General features: G+C 37.7%; 4 protein-coding genes across 6 annotated transcripts; 3 read left to right on the top strand and 1 right to left on the bottom strand.

Moving 5' to 3' along the window:
• The first annotated feature begins 317 nt into the window (after positions 1-317).
• On the top strand, positions 318-2,125 carry LOC125820215 (pentatricopeptide repeat-containing protein At2g44880). The gene has a single exon (XM_049499648.1). It carries the CDS (start codon positions 338-340, stop codon positions 2,123-2,125), a length of 1,788 nt encoding a protein of 595 aa, XP_049355605.1. The 5' UTR covers positions 318-337.
• A 417-nt stretch (positions 2,126-2,542) lies between these two features.
• On the top strand, positions 2,543-3,891 carry LOC125820629 (uncharacterized). Its single transcript, XM_049500045.1, has 4 exons — positions 2,543-2,883; positions 3,038-3,161; positions 3,349-3,409; positions 3,511-3,891. The coding sequence occupies exons 1-4, from the start codon at positions 2,853-2,855 to the stop codon at positions 3,847-3,849; spliced, it is 555 nt and encodes a 184-aa protein (XP_049356002.1). The 5' UTR covers positions 2,543-2,852; the 3' UTR covers positions 3,850-3,891.
• Positions 3,892-4,460: 569 nt separating this feature from the next.
• On the top strand, positions 4,461-7,027 carry LOC125820552 (uncharacterized). The gene is made up of 12 exons (XM_049499956.1): positions 4,461-4,610; positions 5,025-5,109; positions 5,349-5,400; positions 5,489-5,509; positions 5,591-5,644; positions 5,756-5,806; positions 5,882-5,944; positions 6,042-6,107; positions 6,187-6,225; positions 6,316-6,432; positions 6,520-6,612; positions 6,700-7,027. The coding sequence occupies exons 1-12, from the start codon at positions 4,526-4,528 to the stop codon at positions 6,955-6,957; spliced, it is 984 nt and encodes a 327-aa protein (XP_049355913.1). The 5' UTR covers positions 4,461-4,525; the 3' UTR covers positions 6,958-7,027.
• A 531-nt stretch (positions 7,028-7,558) lies between these two features.
• On the bottom strand, positions 7,559-21,715 carry LOC125820444 (protein ARABIDILLO 1-like). 3 transcript variants are annotated; one of them, XM_049499891.1, is made up of 13 exons: positions 21,593-21,608; positions 19,743-21,136; positions 19,326-19,484; positions 19,166-19,249; positions 18,886-19,017; positions 18,133-18,260; positions 14,275-14,362; positions 12,902-12,996; positions 11,449-11,512; positions 9,991-10,166; positions 8,667-8,888; positions 8,131-8,215; positions 7,559-8,030 (listed from the first exon to the last, which is right to left on the bottom strand). In XM_049499891.1, the coding sequence occupies exons 2-13, from the start codon at positions 21,081-21,083 to the stop codon at positions 7,854-7,856; spliced, it is 2,751 nt and encodes a 916-aa protein (XP_049355848.1). In that variant the 5' UTR covers positions 21,084-21,136; positions 21,593-21,608; the 3' UTR covers positions 7,559-7,853. The 3 variants fall into 3 exon arrangements, with proteins under 3 accessions (XP_049355848.1, XP_049355840.1, XP_049355855.1); XM_049499883.1 differs by having other exon boundaries at positions 19,743-21,714; XM_049499898.1 differs by lacking the exons at positions 7,559-8,030; positions 8,131-8,215; positions 8,667-8,888 and adding an exon at positions 9,320-9,410 and having other exon boundaries at positions 19,743-21,715.
• Positions 21,716-22,486: the final 771 nt, after the last annotated feature.

The raw sequence follows: 22,486 nt of genomic DNA, 5'->3' as shown, positions 1-22,486 counted from the left end.
AAATGCTGTTGGTTGCAGTTCAAGACTTTCTTGAATGTCTCTGTATATATTTCATACATTTTCTTTTCCTTATTGTTTACTCTCATTTCAATTTATGTGACACATTTTGAATTTTCATGCATAAATTGTCGGTCATTTGACTATCAAAAAATGAAATGTGTCAAATAAATAAGGAGTTACCAAGTATTTATATTTAAAAGGAGGAGAGGAGAGAGTATTGTTAAACCCCTATAAAGCATCAATTTTACATCTTTATTTGCTACGAAACTTGCTTCAAAGGAATTTCCATAATTTCTTCCCCAAAATCGAAGCAATGAAGGATAGAAAAACCTTTGGGATGTGGAGCAGAATAGAGAGAGAATGCCATGTTTTGCTTCAACGGAGGAACTCCAAAGCCACTCTTCTCCGTATTCACGCCATAATGCTTCGAAACGCCATTGAAAATAACGTCAGTCTATTCACCATGCTCATTTCAAGCTTCTCCGTCAGCGACCCAGTTGCTGGAATCAGCCATGCACGCCGCATGTTCGACAAAAGTCTCCAAAAGGACAAGACTTTCCTCTGTAACGCCATGATAAAATCCCACATGGGTGTTGGTCAATTCGCCGACTCAACATTTCTGTACAGAGATTTATTAAGACATACAAGTTTTAAACCCGATAATTACACGCTTTCGAGCCTTTCCAAGTGTTGTGGCGCAAGATTCGTGTTGTGGGAAGGCATGGAAATTCATAATCATGTGTTGAAATGTGGGTTTGCTTCGAATTTGTTTGTGGCCACTTCGTTGGTTGATATGTATGGGAAGTTTGGTGAAATGGCTTTTGCCAGGAAGTTGTTTGATGAAATGCCCCAAAGAAGTCCAGTCTCGTGGACAGCTTTAATTGGAGGTTATTTGAAGTGCAGATGTATGGGTATTGCTGAAGGACTTTTTGATGCAATGCCTGAGAAAGATGTTGCTGCGTTCAATGTGATGATTGATGCTTACGTGAAGAAAGGAGATATGCTGTCAGCAAATAGATTGTTTTGGGCAATGCCGGAGAGAAATGTGATTTCTTGGACTAGTATGATTGGTGGGCACTGCAGTAATGGTAATGTAAGTGAAGCCAGGGCGTTATTTGATGTAATGCCGCAAAGGAATTTGTTCTCTTGGAACGCAATGATTGGTGGATACTGTCAAAACAAACAGCCACAAGAGGCTTTGAAATTGTTTCATGAGCTGCAGATGGGGACGACATTGGAGCCGGATGGTGTTACTGTTGTCAGTGTACTTCCCGCTATTGCTGATTTGGGTGCTTTAGATTTGGGCAACTGGATTCACCAGTATGTGAAGAGGAAGAAATTAGATAGATCTTCAAATGTTTGCACTGCTTTGGTTGATATGTATGCCAAGTGTGGGGAAATTGCAAAAGCCAGGGAATTTTTCGATGAGATAAAAGTAAAAGAGTCATCAAGTTGGAATGCTTTAATTAATGGGCTGGCGATCAATGGATCTGCTAAAGAAGCACTGGAGGTCTTTGAGAAGATGAAGAGTAAAGGATACGAGCCAAATGAGATTACTATGCTTGGTGTTTTGTCAGCTTGCAACCATGGTGGATTGGTGGAGGAAGGCAAGAAATGGTTTGTAGAAATGGAGAAGTATGGGCTCACTCCACAAATTGAGCACTATGGTTGTCTGGTTGATCTCTTGGGGAGGTCAGGGTGTTTGGAGGAAGCTGAAAACTTGATTAAGACCATGCCTTATGAAGCCAATGGAATAATATTGAGTTCCTTTCTATTTGCATGTGGTTATGCCAAAGATGTTACAAGGGCTGAGAAGGTCAAGAAAAAAGCAATTGAGATGGAACCGTGGAATGATGGGATCTATATTATGTTAAGGAACATGTATGCCACTGATAAGAGGTGGAGTGATGTTGAAGACATTAAGGGGCGGATGCGGAGAGAAGGGGCAAAAAAGGAGGCAGGTTGCAGTACCATTGAAGTTAATGGTATGGTTTGTGAATTTATTGCTGGGGATAAAATACATGCACAGCGTGAAGAAATACATCTTCTATTGGAGCATTTGCTGTTGTACATGCGAGGTTTGGATACACCTTATAGTAATAATATTGGATTGGCTGAATTATGAGTGATGACTATCTTGCCAATATGATGTGTTTCACATCTTGTATGTACTCTTGCTTTCCCTCATATCTCAGATGTCGGCCTTGAGGTTAAAGATACATGCACGACTATGGCACAAAGACCACAATCTGTAATAAGGAGACAGATAAACACCTGACCTTCCCGAGAAAGGAGTTGATGCGGTTGGAATGTGTAGAATTTGTCTTTGTTAAGAGTGTTAAGTCCTCCGACTGAAGATCAAGAGAAAATTAGTACTTGAACGTCAGTGTTGGTTAGGAATCGGAAATGACTGCTGCACAAGTATGGTTCTTTTAGAGTTATTGCTGGGTGATAAATGCTGGGAGGGAGCCCATGCTGTAGATTCCTGCTTAAGCTAAAGCTTGATAAAAGTCAAGAATTCACATGATGAGCTCCCACATGATAAAAGTTTGAAATGTTAAGAGTTGGTCAGGAATCAGAATTGTCCCTTTTTTGGGATTACTGTTGCAAGGCAAAATCAGAGCATCATCCGTGAGCCCGTTGTGTAGATTCCTCCTTAAGCCCATTGTTCAGATCTCTGCTAAAGCTAAAGTTTGATGAAAGTAAGGGATCAGATCCTAGCAAACCAATGGAACATTTGCTGGATTCTTTGCTTGCACCCGTCACCTATACAGACAAGCACGTCATTCCTGTCCTCTTCATTGGTCTTTCTTTATATACTTGATTGAATTTGTTTGTTCATATTGACAAAGATGGGTCTGGTCACCAGCATAGCGGCAAAAGGTCAGTCATCTTCACTTCTCTTTTTAAAATTTATATTTTTGCTAATCATCTTTCTTCTTCACCTCCCTACTTTATTTGAGCATAGATGTAGCTTGTACGTCTTATGTTCAGATATCAATGACATTTGTGAACCATAATTATTTCAACTCTACAGGATTTTCAACAACACAGGTTATTAATAAAGCGGCAGGAAAATTCAACGAGTTCTTCCTGGGTGAAAATAAGAGAAATATTGATAATTTAGACGAGTTCCATCTGGCAATTCTCGACATGTTTGCGTAAGATGCTTTGTCCAAAACTCCGTCAGAACTTATGTTGATACAACTAGCCTAAACTTATCAAATGAAAATGTAATGCCCGATAAACTACCAGTATCTAGTTTGTTGTTAGGATATTCCTAACTTTATAAAACTATTAAAACCATCATCTTTGGGTAACACTGAAGCTTCTTTTAATTAACCACAGCACTGTGAATGGTGCATTGCCTGGCAAGCACTGGGTTGTGCCTTCGTTTCACGAAATTAAGGTTGTCTTCTCTCTCACTCTCTCTCTGTATGTGTGTATATACACACAACACAACACAAAATAACACGCGCACAGGTTGCTAATCATGTGTGGCAAATATAGGAATGTTTTGAGGAAAGAGAAAAGGCAGTAGATGAAGAAAGTAAGAAGACGGTTGTGGTAGAGTTCCTGAAGAAGAAAATACAACCAAACAAGACAGATAATACATTGCTCTTCATTGGGCTGGCAACACCCCCTGCAGCAATGGCAGTCAAGAAAGCCGGTGAAGCGGTGCCTCAGCTCAAAATAATAAAACGCATTCCAGACGTTGTGTTTGTTCCTGCTGCTACATTGCTGACTCTTGTTTCAGTTAAGATTACCAGAAGTTTATTGCTCCAACGTGCAGCATCTGAAGACCATCTAGTTGCAAAAAAACATATAGGAACATCGGATTCAGGATGAAAATTTACAGTTTGTACACAAGATTGTATGTATATACATTCCATGTATGTATGCTAACTAACTCTCGCAATAAGGAACTAAAGCATATCTACTGGCATTCTTGCAAGTAATATATGTAAAATTTATGAAAGAAAAAAAGAATCTCCCATATGCCCACATGAAATACATTCATATAACATGTTGAAGACAAACAATTAATTATTGAAGTTTGTGCATTCAGATGCATATGACTAACTCGCAATAAGGAACTAAAGCATTCAGACGCATATGACTGAAACTTTCTTTAGTCATGTTGTGTTTCAGTTCTGTATGATTGAGCGTACGTATGAAAAATTGAAAGACTCTGTACTTCATATAATAAATGATCATAGTTTTTTTAAACTTCGAATAATTCAGTTATTTTAAATTATGAAAAAAGTGTCAATGACAAGAGAAACTAAGTAATCAATTAGAACACGCATTAACTGATTGTCAACTACCACAACTCATTTGGAATATTTATTTTTCTCTCTCCTTCTATCTAGTTTTCTCTTCCCACGTGTATCTTTATTTTTGGTGTGCTACATTATTTATTTATCCTAGAAATTAAGCAATCCATTTATTTTCTCCAACATCCACACTTGTTGATAACAATTTAATCCAACATTTATACAATACACTTGTTGACTATTTTCCAATGAAATTCACTTTGATATTCATTAATGTACTCTTCACCCTTCACTCAATCACTACTTATTCTCTTCCTTTTGTTGTCTTTCATGGTAAACTTATCTTCTTAATTTTATTATATTGCTTTATCCTATGTTTACTGTTGTTTGTAGCCTTGTATGATTGCTTGATTAGTTGAATAATCTTGAATATAGGTATTAGAGATGATTAATTATTGTAAAACTGTTCAAAATATAGAGAAATAAATACACACACAAAAAGTCAAAATTCAACATGTAATATACATAAAAAGTCAAAAAGATTTGACCTATTTACGTAGTGTAATTTTTCAATGAACTGGTGTTAATCGACTCCTTCTGAATAAAGGTGACTCTGTCTCTGTTTGTATTCTGTAATATGTAGTGTTAATTCATCTTCTTCTGTTATCGTATCGGAATAACAATGTATTGTAGGGTTTAAATTGTTTGATATCTTAGAGGAAATTGGTTTTTGACATGATAAATCAGGAATAGCAGATAAATGTAGCAATGGAGGAATCACACATTTCACCGAGCTTTTAAGCAACTGGTCAGGCTCTTCAGGACATTGCATGTAAGCATGGCTACCTGTTCAAGTTTTTAGAAAAAAAAAAACAAAGGATGATGGATTTCTCCGCGTATCATCTGGTCTAGTAGCTCTCGTGATGTGTCCATCTCAGTAGACGAGAGTTTACTAGAGAAGCAGGGGGAAATTTAGTCGTTAATTGTTGCTTTTAAGTCTAATTACCAATTTAGTTCTAGCTAAATTCCAAGAGTAATTAATCTCTTGCTTTTTTTTCTCTGTTTGTATAGAGAAATTGGTAATGGAGAGTGGGACTCCTGGTTTATGCCTTTTCCCAAGCAGGTTACCTCTGTTTATCATGATTCTGATTCATCATCATGGATAAAGCAAAATTAATGACTTTTCGGGCTTCTTGTTTTTTCGTTTGTAGATAGACATTGCTTGCCAGAAGGTAAGTCAAGCTAGTGTAATGTGTTGTTTTACTTGATCAACCTGCAATTGTTCCTAATCTCAGTATTCCTTCAACTTACAGTTAAAGAAAATGAGTGAGCTTAGTGAAGGTTACAACATAATCGGGCTCTCCCAGGTAAAAGAGAAGCAACTTTGCACTTCCTAATGTAGACCTCTTAAAGTTTCCGCGCATAATTTGATCTCCTTCTTTCACAAGTCTGGCAATCCCTCTTATCTTTTTTTCCAGGGGAATATGGTTGGTAGAGGGGTTATTGAGTTCTGTGATGATGGACCTCCGGTAAGAAGTTAAAACTTTATCATCTAGTATATTCAACGAATACCTCTATTCATGTTCTCGTAATATCTGTAACAGGTGAGGAATCTTATATCTCTAGCTGGTCCTCATGCTGGAATTGCTTCTATTCCCTTCTGTGGTGTATGTTCCCTTTGACCCCATAGACATTTTCAACTTCTCTAAGTTATGTTTTTTAGGGGAAACAGTATAGTTTCTTCAGTCTTTTCGATTTTGGCAGTCAGGTATCTGGTGCATTCTTGAAGACTCTTTGCTCAAGTTAGCAATTTACAGCAATTTTATCCAGGTCTGCCCTTTTCTTTTCATATACACTAATACAACTATGTAGTCCCTTTATTAAATTGTGTCCTTTAATGCTATTCCAGGCACATCTTGCTCCTGCAGGTTACATAAAAATCCCAACTGTAAGTAACCAAATTATGTGATTTTGCTATATCTGTATCAAACTTATCTGATCTTCTCTGCTTTGTTTTGTGGCATTTTGCGCTTTCCAGGACATAGCTAACTATAGAAAAGGATGTAAGTTCCTTCCAGTACTCAACAATGAGGTACACAGAAACTCTACTTACAAGAAAAGGTTTGCAAGCTTGGAAAATTTAATACTTATTATGGTGAGTATGGAATATATTCCCAACTTGATTTTACTCTTCATTCAGAACTTGATAGCTCATAAGTTCTCTTGTTGTTGTTTTCATCAGTTTGAAAAAGATGAAATTTTGGTACCAAAGCAGACCTCATGGTTTGGGTACTATCCTGATGGTTCCTTCAGCACTGTTTTGCCTGCTCAGAAGGTAATTAATTATAAACATTCTACGTAGAACATAATCTCATCTGTTTCTACATAATTCACTTCTTCTTTTTTTTCTGATCATCTGTAGACAAAGCTGTATACAGAAGACTGGATTGGTCTAAGGATGTTGGATGAAGCTGGAAAAGTGAAGTTGTTGAAAGTATGTGGAAGTCATCTTGAAATATCTACTAGTGAAATGAAGAAAAACATACTACCATACTTGCTGGATGATGTATCTACTACAGTGACCCAATCAAGATCATCTAGTCTATTTTGGCCTTCGTCTTTCAACGATGGTGTTGTGGAAGAAGAAATTCTCCTGCTGAATCCGAATCAGTTAGCTTAAGATCATGGAAATTTTAGTTTATAAACTATAGATTCTAGCTAGTCTTTTCACTTCTTCCCACAACCTGATTTTTTTTCCCTTGTAGTAGTACGTTTCATTGAAAAACACTTTGACCATTACTTCAAGAACACCATGGGAATAGACCATACTTGGTGTGAACTCACTCACATTAAATTTGGACCATTTTTCTCGATTTTTTGTGGGTATAAATATCGCAAAGGTACAAAATTTGTATCCATAACCCTCCCTCTTAGAGTCTAGACTCTCATATTTCTAAAATAAGACCAATATCACCCAATCAAACTAGTGTCATTTGGTATGTCAAGAAACAATATGTTTCAAAACATCCTTTTTCAAAAATATTAGCAAAATATATGTTTGGTATAAAGATGCTTGAAAGACACCATCAACTTCATCATCCAAACCACCTAAAAACACAAGTAGTATATCATAGAAATTCTTTCAACGGTTTGTACAGAAATTGTCAGCATGCCGACGTCTCGGCAGCTATATAATGTACAGGTATAAAACAATCTGCCAGGTAAATTAAATACAGAATCTGAAAGCAACTGGACTCCGGAACTATATAACACACTGCCAATAGATCTATCAAGCCTAAGCTCAAACAGACACGCGAGAATAACTAACATAAGGGGGGAAATATAACACAGCCTATGTACCCAAGAAACAAAACTAAAAGAAACCCCAAAACAGGCAGACGTTTGGGTAGAAAAATAAGAAGCCTTTGCTTCTTCCCAAAAGCCAGCACCGTTAGTTTCGGTATGCTAACACAAACTGGAGGCTTATGTCAATGTCAATGTCACTGACGGGAGTATACGGATACCTATCACTATTGCTGAGTAAGGCCTAGGATTACTACTAGTCCTCACCAGGCCTTAGGTTGAGGATTCTACTTGATGGTGCTCCAAGTTCCGAAGTACGATTCGTGCAAAGATTTTGGCTTCGATAGGGGCAGTGGCTGCTGCAGCAGCAGCACGCAAAATCCTTGATGCTCCAGTGTTCTGCAATAGGCGGACATGATGTTGTGCATGACGACCACCTGGGATTGTGAACTACAAAATATGTAAACACGAGATCAGTTAAGTTGCCAGTTTAAATTGAAAAAAAAACTGATATCAGAAGAATGTCAGTGCCACAGAGAGAATCACCTACCTGAAGAAGGGCAAATGCAGCACATGCTTTGAGAATAGAAGACGAATTACGTAACATTGTAACGAATCTTCCAATCTCAGCTCCACTGAAGAGGCAATTAAGAAAAAATATTAATAAAAAGGCAGAAGGATATCTAAGAAAATTAACGAGGGGATAAAAGACGAAATTCAACAAGGCAAGAGAGAATATTTGGGACCCAGGGAGAGTTGCTAAAACAGCTAAGCACCACCTATTCAATCTTGGCGTGTCACAAAATGATGAAGATGAAGCAATGTGTTGAATTTCATAAAGTCAACTCAGTAACATTTCCATGTTTCTTCCCCATGAAATACATAGGCATTAAGCCCTAGAAGTCTCAATGAGCGAGAAACAGATCTTTTTCAGACAGTGAATGTCGTACACAGCCCATACAATAAATTACAGACATGATGTACGATTTTTATTATGATAAGTGAGTTTAAGTTTCTAAGACATTCTTATCAGTAAGCATTAGATTAAAGGATGGGAAATGAAGGGTGGGGGGACAACATTCATACCTGCACCTAAGATGACCTGCCTCATGAATACGAGCTGATTCTGTAACTTGAGTCAAAGCTGCAGGGACAGATGATGCAGCAGCAGCAGAAAATGCTTGTGGATCAGAAAATGCAAGAATAAAAGCTTCAATGTTCTTTAAAGCCATTCTTCGAGCTCCATCTAAGTTTACACTCTTAGAGTTGCTTTCTGAAGAGGCTCCCACAAGTGCAACTCCATCCATTCTGTTAAAAATAAATCACATTTTAACTTCTACTCAGACAGAGACATGCAAGGAAAGAATGCAACAATGTTCCAGAATGCCTCAATCATTTATAGCATAGGACTTTCGTAATAGAGCTCTCAATCTCACTTTTGTAACAGTAGCTGTACAGTGCTTTTGTGCATCTTCTTGATGCTTTTAATATTATTCTTACTTCATCCAAAAAAAAATGCCTCAATCGATTCTTTTTCTCTTTGATAAGTGAGAACATCGCAGAAACCACAATGTTCAACTTTCTTTTCCCTTTGCAAACACCCATAGTGAAGCAGTTGAAGTTTAAAGATTTTAGCCGAATTCCTCACAAATCCAATTACAAGAGTTTTTTGTTTGGCCTCTCCCATGGAGTAGGTACCCAAGTGTTCAGTCACAACATTGGAATGAACATAAGAACTTTTCCAAAAAAAAAGAAAAAAAGCATATGTGATTGTCCCATGAGATTTATCACAAGAAAAGCAAACTTCTCTATCTCCACAAGTCATCAAACCTCCACAGGTTACAACCAGTAAAAGTTAACTAAATGCCCTTGAACTCCTCCACGGGATATTAATCCCCATTCAAGCAAAAAAATTGCATCCAAATGAATCAAGTAGTTCTCTCAAACCAATATCTACATGGAAGTTTTTTTTAGTCGTGAGATAAGAAAACTTATGCTGCTGAGGGAGTCATTTTCTCTACAAATGTCTGCCAGTAACTGCAACTGATAATATAACTACATTCAAAAGTAAAATGTTCAAATAACAATTGCCCTATTCCTCCATCTTAAACAGCTCAGACACTTGAGGGAGAATGGAAACTACATTCTTGTTAAGCATAGTAAGAGATGAAGAAACCTCGCTCCAATTAGTTATCTCCTTTGAAACAGCTAAAGCTAGATTGGATTACTAAATATAATGAGAAGAACGCCAGAAATAAATGGCTTCTGGAAAAATAAGTATTATTCTAAGACGGCTGTTCTGGAAAAATCAAGAGAAAATAATTTCAATAATCTATACTAAATAGCATTCAGTATTTAGTTTAGGGTGCTGTTTAGAATAATATTCACGGAAGAAGACATTGTCAAGTACCTTCCATCAAACATATAAGCCAACGCCAATGCAGCCATAAAGCGTGCCATTTTTGAGATAGATGACGAACAAAGATGAACAAGGGCAGGAACTCCCCCTTCCTCCACTATACGGAAAGCATTACCAGGGTTGAAAGCAAGATTCCAGAGAGCCCCAGCTGCAGTCTCATGGACATCCTGGAAAGAGGGAAAATTTAGGAATGTACAATCGTAATTATACTCATACTTATTTCTCAAAAATAATTACACTCGTATTCCAGAAGGCAGAAAAACTTATATGATTCAAAGTGATGCATTTGTCATTACATGCTAATCAACAGAACTATGGCATCACATATTAGTTTTATATCTCAGAAAAGGATAATATTTATACTCATACCTATTTCTCAAAAATAATTACACTCGTATTCTAGAAGGCAGAAAAACTTATATGATTCAAAGTGATGCATTTGTCATTACATGCCAATCAACAGAACTATGGCTTCACATATTAGTTTTATATCCCAGAAAAGGATAATATGTATAAATACATAAGGCATCATTAACATTGCACCGCCAGGTAAAACCACTTGCAGGTACATGAACAAATGCCAAATAGATGCTGCATCTAAATATGGCAGATTAACAAGACTATATTCAGAAATTATGTGAAAGACGTTATTGAAACTACTACCAACTTGCAGATTTTGTGACTTGATGGTTTAGTACTTTTAAGGTGAAGTTAGTGAAAGCTCCACTAGCCAACATGCCGTGGACGGAATTATTTTATTTATTTTTTTGTGATGAAGCATGAAATGGAAGGGTGTAAGCCTAAAATAAACCCTAGAGGTCAAGAAGATTATCCTAAATTTACTTTCTAAACTACGCAACTCTGCAGAAGATATATTTTTATTAAAGCCTAGCCATCATTGGACAGGTTAGTTCTTCTTTTTAAGCTTGAAGAGCTAGCTAACTCCATCTAAATTTTCCCTCTGGAAAATGGAAATGGAATAAGAGTTTACCAATTAATGGTACAACATTAAATACAGAAATAGTGATCTAGTTTCCCTTTGAGTAACATAAAGTCACAACTGTTAGTATCCAAAAGAAGCTCCAGTAAATGTGTGCCCATGTTTTTAGCAGACCATGTTGAGGTGCCACATTTAGTAGTAACATATTTGCTAGGTAATGGCAACTGAGATCCACAGGTCGGATCTCCCTGGATAAGCTTTCTAGCTCTCAGATCTGTATTCAAAATTTACAATCTGTTCGGAAACAAAATTAATATAGCTAAGTTAAGCACGGATTAAAAAGATATACAAGAACCCAATTCAATTACAATTTGAGGAAGATGAGATAGTTCAATAGCAGAAACTATAATTAACAAATTAAGCCTTCACAAGTTGTGGAAAGCTGAAAAAGAGCAACAACCAGGCAGGCATGGAAAAGCATTTCTAGATATCATTGCACAAAGATTTACCTCAACATCAGATCGTGCAAGTGCTATAAGTGGTGCCACACCTCCTTCTCGTCCAATGGCAATACTATTGCAGGATTCAATAATTATGAATTGGATTAATTACAAATTGAGTAAAGAGAAAGCAAATTGTACAGTTGCAACATGGCTAAGAAAATAACATAAAGCAATCAGCAGAAACATGAAGACATGAATTTCATATTCAATAAACATGTTGCAAAGCTCAGGGCCTAGTGGTTCAAGTTATGCTCATCTCCATCCAATTTCTGCTAGCATCATGCTGTATATGTGCCCCTTCTGTTACCTACCCAGAGTTAATGGTGTCTAATGTAATATGCCAGTTTTGGAGAACAATTATTGTGGTGACCTCGGTGAGTTTTTGTTTGATCAAGTAAATGTATTTCATTTATAAACATGGCCAAAAATCTGGCAGTATACCAGGGGTATACCAAAAGGTAAAGAATCTACAAAAAGACATGAATCTCTATGAACTCCACCCGTTCTTCCATACATCAAGGAACTTTATCGGAGCACCAAAAGAAAACAAGTAACCGGAGACTACTCCGTAGCTAGTCGATTATTGGCTTAATTTCCGGGGTTTTGGGACTCTAGTATAAAAAATTCCCGGTAATTCATCGTGAAAGTGTCACATTTAGATTGTTCTTATTAAAGGAAAGAGCTGAATAGACATAAGGTTTACATGATCACTCGCTTTGGACAAGTGCCATAGTATAAGAAGAATACAACTTGATTCTACCCCCTCAAAAGCTCTCCTATTTTTCTCTATCCAAACAATCCACGTCATCGCAAGAGGAACCACTTCCATTCCCTACATCTTCTCCTCCTCCCTCTCCTCCAACAAAACATTAAATCGTTCACAGTTTTTGGCATTTCCCAAGAAGTTCCAAACACCCAAACATACCCCACCATAAATTCATGGTACACTCACAATGTAGAAGAAGATGATTGACATCCTCGTCTGCCTCCTTGCACATGTAGCACCAGCTAACGCAGACAATCTTCCACATTCTAAGACTTTCCGCCGCCAAAATCACTGCTCTAGCAGCTAGTAAAGAGAAAGGGTGCGGTGCACCTTCCTCGGCACCTCTGGAGTCCATATTGAACTACTCGAATGCACAACCTCCTCCCTAATCAAAAGTTTCTCATAAAAAGATTTAACAGAGAAAACTCTGTTATTCCCCAACCCCCACCACAACACATCAGTATTATCGATCGGAGTGACTTGCCTATGAAGTAGGGACAACCACCTTTGAAAGTCAGTCACCTCCCAATCGTGGAAATCCCAAAAGTTCTCTCTGTTGACCTAGGTGAGTTATGATGGACAAAAATATTGTGGGACATGAAGAGGTGGTGGAAGTAGATTCACGTAGTGTTCTATGACAAAACAGATATGCTAATCTAGCATCACCACCACAAAGAAAATAGTTTTACAGACCTGTTTGCTTCTGATACAGACAATCCCCACAAAGCACCAGCAGCCCTCTCCTGCAGGCCAGGAGAAGCATTTGAGCACGACTGTGCAAGAGCAACCTGGCAATCAAACAAGATGAAAGAATAACATCAACCTTCAACTTAAAAAGGAACATATTCGGAATTATAATATTCAGTAGAAATATATGAACCAAGAACAAAAACCATCATTTGACTGCTCTCTAAAGCAAAAAAAAGAAAGAAGAAACAGATGGCAACCACATAACTAGACCTTATTTGTATGCACTTAATGAAGGTCTTAATCCGAATTATTCCACTCTCAGTCATTAAGTTTGTTTGATTTTTAGATCGGAATCTAAACCATTCATACCTTAACCATTAAGTGCATTTGTTTTATTTAATGTTACAATAATTTAATCGGTCTAAATAGATTTGAATGATTAAGATCTATAGCAAAGTTTTAATATCATTAAAATATCTATTCAAAATCTCTACAAATATAGCAGTTCACCAATCTCACTCATTCACCGCAACAGCCATTGCCTACCATTATCAACTACTGCCACCACCACCCACCATTATCAACTACCACCATCCACCACCCACACCATCCTCATCCATAACCACCACCACTGCCAATCACTACAATTAGTTGCCACCACCACTAGCCACCGAGCCTCCAGATCATTGTTCTAAGCTATGGCAGGTTGAAAAGGACTTGGGGATATTTGGAGTTCTCTTGTCAAGTACAGATAGTACTAAGGCTCGTTTGAAGAGGTTTTGCATATTTGAGATAGATAAACATCAATGAGAAGCTTGGAACCCTCTTTGTTCCGATTGAACTTAACCATTAGTTTCATGCTTTGATTCTGGATGATAAATCTTTTTTCTTCAAAGTTTTATATCCTTGGTTCGTTCTTTCAAGGTGATTGGTTTCATATGCTAATTGTTACCTTAAACGTTCAGATAGGGTCTCAGATTCCTTCTGTTCTTCAATTTTTGACAACCTCCTCCTGTTCTTTAATTCATGTTGGAATTCCTATCCTGTTAATTTTGTTAGTCAATTTCTTCAAATTATTCATGTATCGGTTGTATTAGTGATGTGATAATGCCGTCCAGAATGGATCACAAACTGATGAGAAAATCAGATATGTTGATTGCTTGCAGTACGATTAAAAAATCAGGGAAACATGTGAGAAAATTGGGAAAATGTTATCTTGTATGGAAAATCTGTGACTTATATGAGAACATGACACTTCCAGCAATTCTCAACTCCCAAGCACAAGCTGTTATCATGTATAAAAAACTGTACATCTACAACTAAGATGTATTTTCCTAATTTCAGGAAAAAAGGCCAATGTTAGATTAACACCATACCAAAGCCTCAACACCACCAGCTGCCGCAATTGCTTCACGATTTCTGTCATCAAATGACAGATTCCATAATGCTCCAGCAGCTTCTTGCCTAAATCACAACAAGGAAAGCAAAACAATGAGAGATACAATATAATTAGCAAATGAAAAGCAACGAGAGACGAAATATGGACTCAAGGTGAAAAGTGTTTAGGATCATGAATTCTGTTTCATATTGTTTATGCAACAAATCCGACTTTGAAGATACTAAAACCAAAAAAGGTTCCATGTATATCAACTCTAGTTTCCAATTCAAGCGGTCAACCGAATAAGTGGTGCCCTTCAACTTTTAGGTCATCTCAGGATGATCTTATCAATCATTTGTACCTCAGCCATGGGTTCATTGCAAATTTCCTCAGTTATATTATTAAACCCAAATCACTGCTCTTTATCGTCCTTTTTTTGATGACCAGTGGTGTGCTCCATTTTAGCATAATAGTTGTTACATCCCAGTGTATGGGCATGCTCAATGTTTTCCAGAGATCTTACATATCCTCAACTGACTTTGTAATTCAAAAACAAAATTAAACCACTTGGTTTGTTTTATTGCACAAGTCTTGTAGATGTGTCATCTTTCATAGGAAAGACTATCGGGAGATTCTCCATCATAATGTTAATTGTATCAATTGTTTGCACTCTGTCGGAGATGAATACAAGCTGATGAAGGAGTTCTGGTCATCCCGTTGTACTCATGTTCTCAACTCAGCTCATATTAGACTCCTCTATAGGCTGCATCCCCTCCCTCAAACACAAACGATGCTGGTACTGACCTCACTGCCTCACACCTTCAGGAGCCTATCGCCAGTGAGATCCACTAATGGTTTCTTCATTTAATTTCACAAGAACTCCACATTCCTCACCGACAATCAAAAAAATGTGCTGTGAACATAACTACACAGAATGTTCAGAAATTTTATCCAATCATGGCTTAAACTTTAGTTCTTCTCAGTGGCAAGTAACCACCAGCGACCAATCAAGAAGAGGTTTCTTTCCACTTCTGATCTCAAAGAAAATTTGGATAAGAAAGATATGCATTCATTTAGTTTACTGTTACTCTTATCCAACTGGGGGCATCTTCTCTTCTGATGATCTCTGAGTTGCAAACTTCATCATATTATTGAGTTCTTCCATTACTAAATTGAAGAGGAAAGAGGAGAGAGGATCCCCTGTCTTAAGCCCCCTAAAGATGGAAGGAACCTTCAAAAACACCATTAACCAGGATAGAGAATCTTACCGTATTGATCCAAAAGAAATCTAGTTTAGCCACTTTGTCCCAAATCCCACATCATTTAGAATATTGATTTAAAATCTCAATTTAACAAGGTCAAAAGCCTTTTCGATATCTCGTTTGCATAAAATCCCTGATTTCCCTTCGAATACCAGTTCTTACTCACTGGAAATGTCAGTACAGGTAATGGAAATGATTAAGTTTGAGCTTGTGTTTTTCTGTCTTCTCTGCCTTGCCCATTCCAGCTTATTAGCCAGAGGAAGGTACTTGATGAGTAAGTAGTAAGTGAGAAGTAGTGAACTGGCTGGGAGGAGTTAATAGTTGCATCCAAGATTTATCATCATTGATGATAAGATCATTTGTTGTTTATCCACTACTGTTATCAAAAGTGAAGTGAAAAAAAGCTCTAAGGTCCATTGGGGTTTTAAGCACAAATAAAGTGTGGGCTTTAATTAAAAGAGGTGCAAATAGATAAAAAAAATACAAAGTTACATGTTTAGTCCAAGACTAATAATTATAAGCATAATAACAATTATATGGACAAAAATATTGAAATTTTCTTATGATAAAATGAAATATCAATTGTTTAGTATGCGTCTTCAAGAAACATTCATTCGCAAGAAAAAGTTTGTCCGGATGATGAGACTGAACTTTTGGCGAGCCGAAGCGCTCAACATGTTTTGAGTCCCACTTCACAGCTTGTGCGCACTTTAAGAGCGCCTTTGACAACATTGTTATCCACCACCCTTTTTAGTCTTTCAGTTAGTGTCTTGGAGATAATCCTAAAAATACATCCAATCAGACTGATTAGTCTATAGTTCCACAAATCTTTAGCTCCATTCTTTTGGAAATTACAGCCACATAAGTAGCATTAGAACTCTTTTTTGAAAAAACTCTTGGGGACAAAAAAAATTCATAGTATGAATTATCTTCCAACAAGCACGAAAGGATCCCATGGAGTACCCATCAGCCCATGGAGCTTTGTTAACAACACACATCTTTATGCTAACTAGCACTTCTTGTTTCTTCAAAAGTACTTCGAAGCCAATTCTGCTCTTTCTCTAATATTCTGGGAGATTCATGAGCTAGAAATTCAACCTCCATGGTTCAGTTTCAGCATATAACTTTTCATAAAAGGAGATGATTTCTCGTTTAAATCCTTCTGGATCTATTGCTTCAACTCCTTTAAACTCTAGTTGTCAATATTGTTTAATCTTGTATGTTGCATTTGTCATTCTTTTAAAAAGATTGTGTATCTTATCACTTTCCTTCAATCATAACACCCCAGATCTGTGTCTCCATGTTGTTTCCTCGTTTTGCTATATCATCTAATTCCATTGTGGAACTTGCCTTTTACAGTAGTTCATTATCAGATATACCTCCTAGTTCCTGTAACCTATCAAAGTTAGCAACACAATTCAGCAATTCTGTCTTTTTCTTTTCTATGCTCCCATAATTAGATGAGCTCCACTCCTTCAACTTGGTTTCTAACAGCTTCAGTTTGTTAGCAAGGATAAAATCTGGATGAACTTACACCTCAAAAGACTCCCACCATGCCTTTACCTCCTCTTTAAAACCTTCTACTTTCAGCCACCAGTTCTCACACTTGAAGTAGGATTTCCTGTACTTTCAGTCTCCACATTGTAATTGTACTGGGCAGTATAATCAGAAGATATTCTAGGAGGTAGAGATTGCATTATATTCCTAAATTTCTCGTCCCATTCTGTGGAAAAAAGGAATCTATCAAGTCTTGAGGAGATTCCTTGATTATTCCCCCTGTTCCAAGTGGAAGAGCCTCAAAATAAAGGGGGATTAACAAGCTGCAAGCCATTGATGATCTCAGAAAACTCCATCACGCCCCTTGGGTGGTTGTTGTTGTTCCCCCTTTTATTGGAAAATCTAGTAGTGTTAAGTCTAAGCAAACAACCCATGGCCCACTTAAGCTTCTCATTTAACGAGTTAGCATCTATCAAGATTCAATCTCGGCTTAGTGAGCTTTCCACATTGGATTTCTTTGCTCAATTGTTTTATCCATCACTAAATTTTAATATTTTCCCTTGGCCACTCATAGATCACCGCAATTTGGTAACTTGCTTTTTTGGCATCCGAGTGATCTCTTTTGAATGGTATGTTCCTTTGTCTATAAACTTCAAGGTCTCCCATTCAGTGTAAGTTCATTCCTCACTTCCCACGAACCCATACAATGTTTATGAATTTTCTACCACAATCTTTATTTAGATTTGCTTCTCTCCTAATAAAAAATTAAGACTTATTTTCCAATTTTATCATGTATATGACAGATCTTTTATTATTTTTCACTTCTCTTATACTAAGCTAATGTCTCTATGTGATAGTATTTTCATTAGAGCTTTGATAAAGTGGGTTGCAGTAGAAATTGCCTGGAGAAGTTGTCAGAGAATCAATGTCTGGCTTGTTTCTATGTCTCAAGTAGTCTAGAGAGAAGAGAGAGTTTTTCTCTCCACCCTAGAAAGACTTCTGCTGAATCAATAGCTACATGCCAGCAGCGAGAAAATATTGAAATATTTCACTTCACGTAAAACAGTACGCAAGTTAAATTATGGAAGACAAACTACCTGACTCCATCATGAGGAGAACGAATAAGTTGCACAAGTGCTTCAAGAGCTCCTGCCTCTTGTCCAACTGCTGCATTGTTACTATTGCTATCTCCATGAGCAGCGAGATTTGCGAGTGCCCGGGCAGCCTGGAGAAACAAAAAGGATGTCATCACAAAACTGACAGCACTAGATATACGAACATACCATTCACCAAATGGTCCATAAACTGAAAGCCAAAACAGTGCAACACTGACACCACAAGTTAAGCAACCCTTCTCTGGATGGATCATACAAGTCCTAACTAGAAGATGTTGCATGTAACCACTAGCACACTAAGAAATAAACGGGCAGAGGACAGCACAATATCAGAGAGAACTATGCGAATAGAATTAACTAGAAGTATGAGGAATTCATATCCCACTGTACTCAGATATACCCTATGCAATGAATCGCATAAGGTACATGCATTTACAAGCCACCTCCCGTGAGGACCTATCGCAAACATGTCGACAAAGAAAACGATGTTATAGTCTCATAATACAGAGTTTGGCTAGTGACCTATCAACTTGAAAGGATGCCCTTTGGTAAAGCACAAGGTGTTTGATGCATGTAAAAGCTTGTTCAGATTTACTCTTGCATTCAACAACTTCAATAGGATTATCAGACCCGAAATATAAAGTGATACATTGTAAACAAAAACTAGAAACCCTCTGCTCGTTATCCTGAACAGTCTGACAAAAATCGCTTACTACAAAATCAAAAGAATTGAACCTGCTCTTGAACTCCTTCGGCTTTGCAGTCCTGAGCAAGCTTTACTAAAGCATGTACACCACCTACTGTTGCTACTTCCATGCTACATTTGTCATCTGCCGCCAAATTTGCTAATGCACCAGCAGCACGTTCCTAAGAAGTGGAAAAAATGAGCAAGTTACTAGCAGAAACATGAGCTTATAACTTCCATTTTTACGTTGTAATTGGCATAAAAGTAGCAAGTAAGAATGCAAGGCATGGGTATTACATGCATATGCACATGCCTTGCTAAAGCACATACCAGAACTCCCTCACCACCAGTGATGGACCATTTGAAGATAAGATCAACCAAAGCTTTTACACCACCAGCTTCGGCAATGGCAGCCTGTATTTGCACTTTGTTTAGGAGGAAGCAAATTGCTGAACAAACAATTAAATTGACTATGAACCTGATCAACAACCTTATGCTCTTCCCCAACAGAGAGATTCCACAGTCCTCCAGCGGCCTCTTCTGCAGCCAACCTATTCATAGACTTCGCCAAAATTGCTAGGACGCTTATCCCACCTTCTTCTGCTACAGCTTTTGCAACATTGGCATTCACAGATAAATTTGCAATAGCCTGCACGTCGAATTGAGATGCATACAAATCAATATTCGCCATGAGGGCAAATAACTTTAACTGTTTAGCATATTTTTTAACCATTCATCAAGTAGTGACAGGGGGATAAAGGCAAGCTAATGGACACTCTTCAAAGACAGAACTGATATAATTGAACAGCACAAATATGATCTAGCAAAGACAATTCACGAACACCTACCATAAGAAGTTACAAAATCAAACTAGACAATTGGACATAGGATCACAAAGAAGTTTCACCTTTGCAGCTTCTGTCTGAAGCCCTTCCCGCCAAGATCTTGCAAGATTAAGCAGGAGACCTATGCCTCCATCTCGCATAACTGCTTCAGCCCTTCCACCATGAATACTAGCATTTTCATCATCAATGACAACAAAAGTTGCCAGGCCAGTGGCTGCCCTTTCTTGAACTTCCTCTTGAGTGCTCCGCATTAAACAAAGTAACAGATAGGCACCCTGGCTAAGCCAAAAATTGTCCAACCCTTGAGGATTGCTTTCAGCAATACGCAGAAGTGAATGAGAAAGGATCCATTCCAGCCAATTCATAACAGAATCCATTTTTCTACCCTTGGTCTTTAAATTTCTCCACTCCACAAATACATTCCTCTCTTTATTTGAAGTATCGGCAAATAGTGATGCTACTTCTTTAAAAATGTCAGTGAAAAAAGAAAGCAGTAGTTTACCTCTGTGGTTGTTATTGGAAACAAAGTTGGCGTCCTGCTCAAGAGCAGGGCAATATAAGGCACACAAGATCTTTAAGCATGGTGAGGATGAAAACAATCTTAAAGCAGCATTAGGAATTATGTCTGTTCTGGAAACATCTAAGCCCGTCAGGTTAGGTAGTTTACTCCAATTCTGTAAAGCCAAACTCCATTTCATATTAGTTGTCCCAGCAACCGATAGGAATCGAAGAGACAAAACGTTTCCCAGAGCCACCTCATCAATGTTGAGACAATCAATGAGACCAATGTCCACCAAACCATGGCAATGCCTAGCCAATGCATTGATAGCATCTCCATCAACTTCACGGATTCCAGAGAGTCTAAGTCTCTGGAGTTGAGGACAGCAAATAGCTATTGCTTTAATTGCATCGCTGCTTATCCTTTCACAAAAATCAGGGCCAAGTTGCAAACTTTCAAGTGACTCGTGTCGGGCAGCAATTACAGACAATGTAGCATCTGTGATCTTGCGGCAGTAATCGCCACTGATCTCAATCAAACTCTTAGCCTGAAGCTGTATTATTGCATCCGCAGATTCAGCACCACGAAATCGAAGTTTCTGAAGATTCCTACACCTAGGGGCAAGAGAAACAGCTGCAGCAGAATCACACTTATGTGGACGAAGATCCAAACCCTGCCATAAGCATGGCGATACACCTAAATTCCTCCAAGTCCGGCAGGTGGATGACAAGCTTGCTCGATCACGATAGTTCAGACACGAAAATAGCTGGATTACTGTATCATTAGGCAACTTAGTCCAATCAACTATCCCTCTCTCATCCAAAGTCAAACATTCATCAACCTCAGGGCAATCCACCTTCTCCTGTCCCCTCCTTGTCAATTTCCTCCGAATCCTCCTGCTCATATCTAAATTTGTGACTCCCACAAATTATTTTCACAGCTGGAGTTCTTACACCACTGATAAAGGAAGAAAAGGGCAACTTTCAAACACTAGCTGAGAAACAAAGAATCAGCAAGAAACTGACAAGTGATCAAGGAACAAATGTTTTTCACATAAACCCTTTCACCTCAAAACACACAATAAACCCTAGGAAAACCAGAAGGTGATAGCTTTACCAGCAATCACTGAATACTCACATAAGAGAACAATGAGAACCCAAAAAGTCCAAGAATTCTGATACCCTTTAATCTCAAAATAAAATCCCAAAACTATCAAACCCCTCACAAAGGATATCCCTGTTTTAACCTCAATACACCCAAGCAGAAACAAAACAAACCAACCAACACATATATATACACCACATAACAATTCAAGATTCAACAATTACCAAAAGGATCAAACCCAGATATCACCAAATCTTCAATCTTTAATGCAAGTTCATAAAGGGCAAAGTCATAAGCTTTTTGACAAACCTGACTGATTGGGCTTGGTGGGTGTTCTTCCAAACCCTTTTACTTCCACACCAGACATTAATCAAATGTACTACCCACTAAAAGAATTTGCATTCAAGAAAACTTCAGTATAAGCACTAATACTACCCCAGAACAAAAAAATTCTACCACTATGATTGGAGAGGTACAAAAGGGGGAGAGGAAAAAACTTGAGAAAGGGTCGGAGATAATCAGATTATAACTTATTTATATAGAAGAAACATAGAGAGCAAAAAAGGAAAGCACGCCAAACCCTCAAGGCCAAAATTGTCTACACCTGTCTCTCTATTTTTCTCCTTCTCCCTCTGGGTCTGGATTGCCCCCAAATGTAAGAACTCTACTGCAAGCAATTACAGAGATTATCCCGGAGATTTTTGTAATAGGAGATAAATTTGCCTGCAAGGGTAGATTGTAAAGAAGATTAGTGTTGGAAGTGGTTTTTTTTTCCTTTGTTCTTTCTTTTTGCCTTAGAAATTGCATAGCAAATTGTACACTACAATAAAATTGTGGTCAACAAAAAGATTAATAACCATATTATTCATAAAACTCCTAAAATGTAAAGTGTCATAACTATCACCATCCCATGAATGGGAGATGTTTTATGTAGTAAAAGATTTTCTTTTTAGCTTGCAAAGTGTTTTTGATAAAAATAGGGAAAATGCATAAGTAACTCCAACCTATGCTCAAAATTTCAGAAACACACATATACTATACTAAGGTCCTATTACCCCCGAACTTACTTTATAAATAATTTTCTACCCCTTTTTGGCCTACACGGCACTATCAACCAGATAGCTTGAAAAAATTGTCAACATGCGCTGGACCCAGAAGATAGTGCCACGTAGGCCAAAAAGGGGTAGAAAATTATTTATAAAA

Source organism: Solanum verrucosum, unplaced genomic scaffold (assembly GCF_900185275.1).
Source record: "Solanum verrucosum unplaced genomic scaffold, falcon-dt-bn FXZP01000020.1, whole genome shotgun sequence".
Classification (NCBI taxonomy): Eukaryota; Viridiplantae; Streptophyta; class Magnoliopsida; order Solanales; family Solanaceae; genus Solanum; species Solanum verrucosum.
This window is presented reverse-complemented; position numbering and strand designations above follow the sequence as displayed.

What these genes read in the sequence shown, in the direction of transcription:
- LOC125820215 (XM_049499648.1), top strand. Translation starts at nt 338, where the DNA reads ATGTGGAGCAGAATAGAGAGAGAATGCCATGTTTTGCTTCAACGGAGG.
- LOC125820629 (XM_049500045.1), top strand. Translation starts at nt 2,853, where the DNA reads ATGGGTCTGGTCACCAGCATAGCGGCAAAAG. An exon ending in CACCAGCATAGCGGCAAAAG is followed by an intron (nt 2,884 to 3,037) that starts GTCAGTCATCTT and finishes TCAACTCTACAG; the next exon opens with GATTTTCAACAACACAGGTT. An exon ending in GCAATTCTCGACATGTTTGC is followed by an intron (nt 3,162 to 3,348) that starts GTAAGATGCTTT and finishes AATTAACCACAG; the next exon opens with CACTGTGAATGGTGCATTGC.
- LOC125820552 (XM_049499956.1), top strand. Translation starts at nt 4,526, where the DNA reads ATGAAATTCACTTTGATATTCATTAATGTACTCTTCACCCTTCACTCA. An exon ending in GGCTCTTCAGGACATTGCAT is followed by an intron (nt 5,110 to 5,348) that starts GTAAGCATGGCT and finishes CTGTTTGTATAG; the next exon opens with AGAAATTGGTAATGGAGAGT. An exon ending in AAAATTTAATACTTATTATG is followed by an intron (nt 6,433 to 6,519) that starts GTGAGTATGGAA and finishes TGTTTTCATCAG; the next exon opens with TTTGAAAAAGATGAAATTTT.
- LOC125820444 (XM_049499883.1), bottom strand. Translation starts at nt 21,083, where the DNA reads ATGAGCAGGAGGATTCGGAGGAAATTGACAAGGAGGGGACAGGAGAAG. An exon ending in TTCAGACAGAAGCTGCAAAG is followed by an intron (nt 19,485 to 19,742) that starts GTGAAACTTCTT and finishes TTCGACGTGCAG; the next exon opens with GCTATTGCAAATTTATCTGT. An exon ending in CTGGTGGTGAGGGAGTTCTG is followed by an intron (nt 19,018 to 19,165) that starts GTATGTGCTTTA and finishes TCCACTTCTTAG; the next exon opens with GAACGTGCTGCTGGTGCATT.